The sequence below is a fragment of the Mandrillus leucophaeus genome, unplaced genomic scaffold (genome assembly GCF_000951045.1).
Source record: "Mandrillus leucophaeus isolate KB7577 unplaced genomic scaffold, Mleu.le_1.0 Scaffold518, whole genome shotgun sequence".
Taxonomy (NCBI): domain Eukaryota; kingdom Metazoa; phylum Chordata; class Mammalia; order Primates; family Cercopithecidae; genus Mandrillus; species Mandrillus leucophaeus.
Genome location: NW_012105564.1, coordinates 1346550 through 1349844, shown reverse-complemented (window position 1 = coordinate 1349844; position 3295 = coordinate 1346550). Strand labels below are relative to the sequence as shown.

Here is a 3295-nt window from a genome sequence, read left to right as displayed (position 1 = left end):
TCTGATGAATGTGGTGCTGGGGTGTTTATGGCAAGCCACTTTGACAGACATTATTGTGGCAAATGTTGTCTGACTTATTGCTTCAACAAGCCAGAAGACAAGTAACTGTATGAGTTAATAAAAGACACGAACTAACCTTTATTGTTGGATTTCATTGCAGTAAAAAGAATAGTTTTTAAGCACCAAATTGATGGTCACACCATTTCCTTTATTAGTGCTACTGCTATCACTGTATGAATGTTGCTTCTGGGGATTGTGTGACCCAGTGGTTCTGTATACCTGCCAGGTGCCAACCACTTGTAAAGGTCTTGATATTTTCAATTCATAGTAACTTCTTAGAATACCTATACTTTGGCAGAAGTTATACAAGCCAGTTTTTGTTTCTGTCCATCTTGACCTCAACACAATAGACATTTGGGGCCAGGTAAGTCTTTGTTGTGCGGTCTGTCATGTGATGAGCAGCATCCCTTCCCTTTACCCATTCAGTGGCCAGTAGTGCCTATCTCTTGTCTTTGAGAATCACGGTTTGTGTAGGTGTTAAGACCTTGGCTTAAAAGAGACCTTGGCTAAGCATACTTCTGTTAAAGGCTAAAGTTGCCAACTCAAAAATGGATACTGGCTGGGAGTGGTGGCTCAAGCCTGCAATCCCTACACTTTGGGAGGATCACTTTGTGTCTAGGAGTTCAAGGCCGGCCTGGGCACCACAGCAAGACCCCAATCTCTGCAAAAAAAACCATAGGCTGACTCCTATGGTCCTGCCTACTGGGGAGGGTGAGACAAAAGGATCCCTTGAGCCCAGGAGCTGTAATCATGCATTGCACTTCATCCTGGACAAGACCTGTTTCAAAAAAAAAAAAATGCATCCACAGTCTCTGGGTGGTTTCAGTGGAATGTTTGCTGTCTGTCATACAACTCTTGGGAATTTAATGTTTGTTCAGGATGGATCCCTATAAAGGAATGATTACTTATTTGTACTGTTAACACTAAAAGTTTAGTTTCAAGCAGGACTTGGGTAGCATATCTTCCTTTGGAGCTCAATTCAGGGAAAGCTGGTTCACTTGATAAGCCTCTTAACTAAAGCATCCACTTTAAAGAAATCATGATGTGTAAGTAATTAACAATTACCTTTTACCATATTGCCAGTCTTTCCATTAAAGGATTTCTAGCTGGAGGCATCCTTAAATAAGATTTCCTATTTCTGAGCACTTCTGACAGTTTGTGCATATGAACACATGGTAGAACAACTTAGATACTTTTTGGCCAGTAGTAGTGCATTTCTACCTTCAAAAAAGCAACACGTTGAGTTATTTACATCTTTAATGTATTTTAAAATCCTGGATCCCACGAAGTCTTGGCTTGAATTTGTTTTTCTTCGTAACAAACAATTCTATCTCCCACTTTAAATTCCATATTGTCTTCATCTAAACTGAGACCACAATCCATTCCCGTTTTGACAATTGAAATGTCATCTTTATGGTGTTTCAGTGAGCTTAATGAACCTTAAAAAGATATAATTTAAGGTTAGTATATTCAATAAATGATAAGTACCTACTAAATACTACATTATATGGTGTTACCAGGAAATTACACTGAAATTCTTAAAAATTGCATGGTCCTGTCATGTTAAATAATGGGACTAAATACCAGGGGAACCCCCTGAAAAATGAAGTTTGCTGTAACTAAGACTTAATTTATAGCAAAATACCCTAAATCTCCTATTTCAAAGGTAGACACAAACTTTTTGCTGAGGATAGGATGGTACTTGAGATATAAAACCAACATACATCTCAAGCAAAGGGAACCGATCAACTACAGACAATTTAGGAGTTACAACAGCAATAAGAAATGGCCTGAGCTGAGATTATGGACATGAAAGATGAACAGATTTCAGATGGTTATGTAGTCAACAGGTTTTGGTGACTGGATATAGGAGATTTTGATGTTGCTTACCCTTCCAAATTACATGTCCATCACGGGTTAATTTAAATTTTTTTTGTTTTTCTAACTGTCCCTTTTGGACTCTGCAGCCAGCCACAGGAACTTTTTTCTTCCCTTCTGTTATAGAGAAGGTAGCTAGTATAGATGCCTCACCTTTAGGAAGAAGAGAGCATTAATGTGCAGAAAACTAAAGACTCTGAGAAATACGCAATTTCTGACATTCTGTGGTATAAGAATTAAAGGTATGACAAAAATCCAAATTCATGCCTAGAAAAAAGTCTAGGTTTCTTTAACTCCAATTTTATTTTCCTGACCAATATTAAGAATAAAAATGCATGAAAATCTTTGGCTATTTTTTTTTTTTTTGAGACAATCTCACTGTCATCCAGGCATGATCTTGGCTCACTGCAACCTCCACCTCCGGGGTTCAAGTGTTTCTCCTGCCTCAGCCTCCCAAGTAGCTGGAATTACAGGCGCCCACAACCACATACAGCTGATTTTTATATTTTTGGTAGAGACGGGGTTTTACCATGTTGGCCAGGTTGGTCTCAAACTCCTGACCCCAAGTGATCCACCCACCTCGGACTCTCAAAGTGCTGAAATTACAGGCGTGAGCCACTGCACCCAGCCATCTTTGCCTATTCTTGTCTGCTCCATGAAAACCTTGTTTTAAGCTTTCCTTCAATATATTTTCAAGAGTAGATCATCTGTCATTACTTTCTCTTTTATCTTTTTAAAAAAATTTTTACAGATGGGTCACCCAGGCTGGAGTGCAGTGGCATGATCATATCTCACTGTAACCTCAAGCTCCTGGGCTCAAGCAATTCTGGATAGCTAAGACTACAGGTGCGTGCCACCATACCCAACTAATTATTTTATTTTTACCTTTTTTTTGTGGAGGCTGGTCTTGAATTCTTGGCCTCACGTGATGCTCCTACCTCAGCCTCCCAAAGTCCTGGGATGACACACGTGAGCCACTGCACCTGGTCTCATTATTTTTCATTTTGCCACAGGTAATTTATATCTACTTAGAACTACTAATTGAGTCTTTTTTTTTTTCTTTTTTTTGAGATGGAGTTTCGCTCTTGTTGCCCAGGCTGGAGTGCAATGGTGCAATCTTGGCTCACTGCAACCTCTGCCTCCCAGATTCAAGTGATTCTCCTGCCTCGGCCTCCCAAGTAGCTGGGATTACAGGCATGCGCCACCACACCTGGCTAATTTTGTATTTTTAATAAAGACGGGGTTTCACCATGTTGGGCAGACTGGTCTCAAATTCCCAACCGCAGGTGATCCGCATGCCTCGACCTCCCAAAGTGCTGGGATTATAGGCATGAGCCACCACGCCTGGCTGAGTCTG

General features: G+C 40.4%; 2 protein-coding genes across 2 annotated transcripts in view; one reads left to right on the top strand and one right to left on the bottom strand.

Moving 5' to 3' along the window:
• RPS27A (ribosomal protein S27a) overlaps positions 1-136 on the top strand; it is a 12615-nt gene extending 12479 nt beyond the window's left edge. The window contains exon 7 of the mRNA XM_011996514.1: positions 1-136. This exon is cut by the window's left edge and continues 1 nt beyond it. Within this exon, the coding sequence (XP_011851904.1) occupies positions 1-105 (105 nt within the window). The 3' untranslated portion in view covers positions 106-136.
• Positions 137-1299: 1163 nt separating this feature from the next.
• The window catches only part of MTIF2 (mitochondrial translational initiation factor 2), a 31341-nt gene continuing 29345 nt past the window's right edge, over positions 1300-3295 (bottom strand). Inside the window, exons 14-15 of the mRNA XM_011996531.1 lie at positions 1951-2097; positions 1300-1499 (exon numbers count right to left, since the gene is read on the bottom strand). Coding sequence (XP_011851921.1) covers positions 1327-1499; positions 1951-2097 — 320 coding nt within the window. The 3' untranslated portion in view covers positions 1300-1326. The remainder of the gene's footprint in view (positions 1500-1950; positions 2098-3295) is intronic.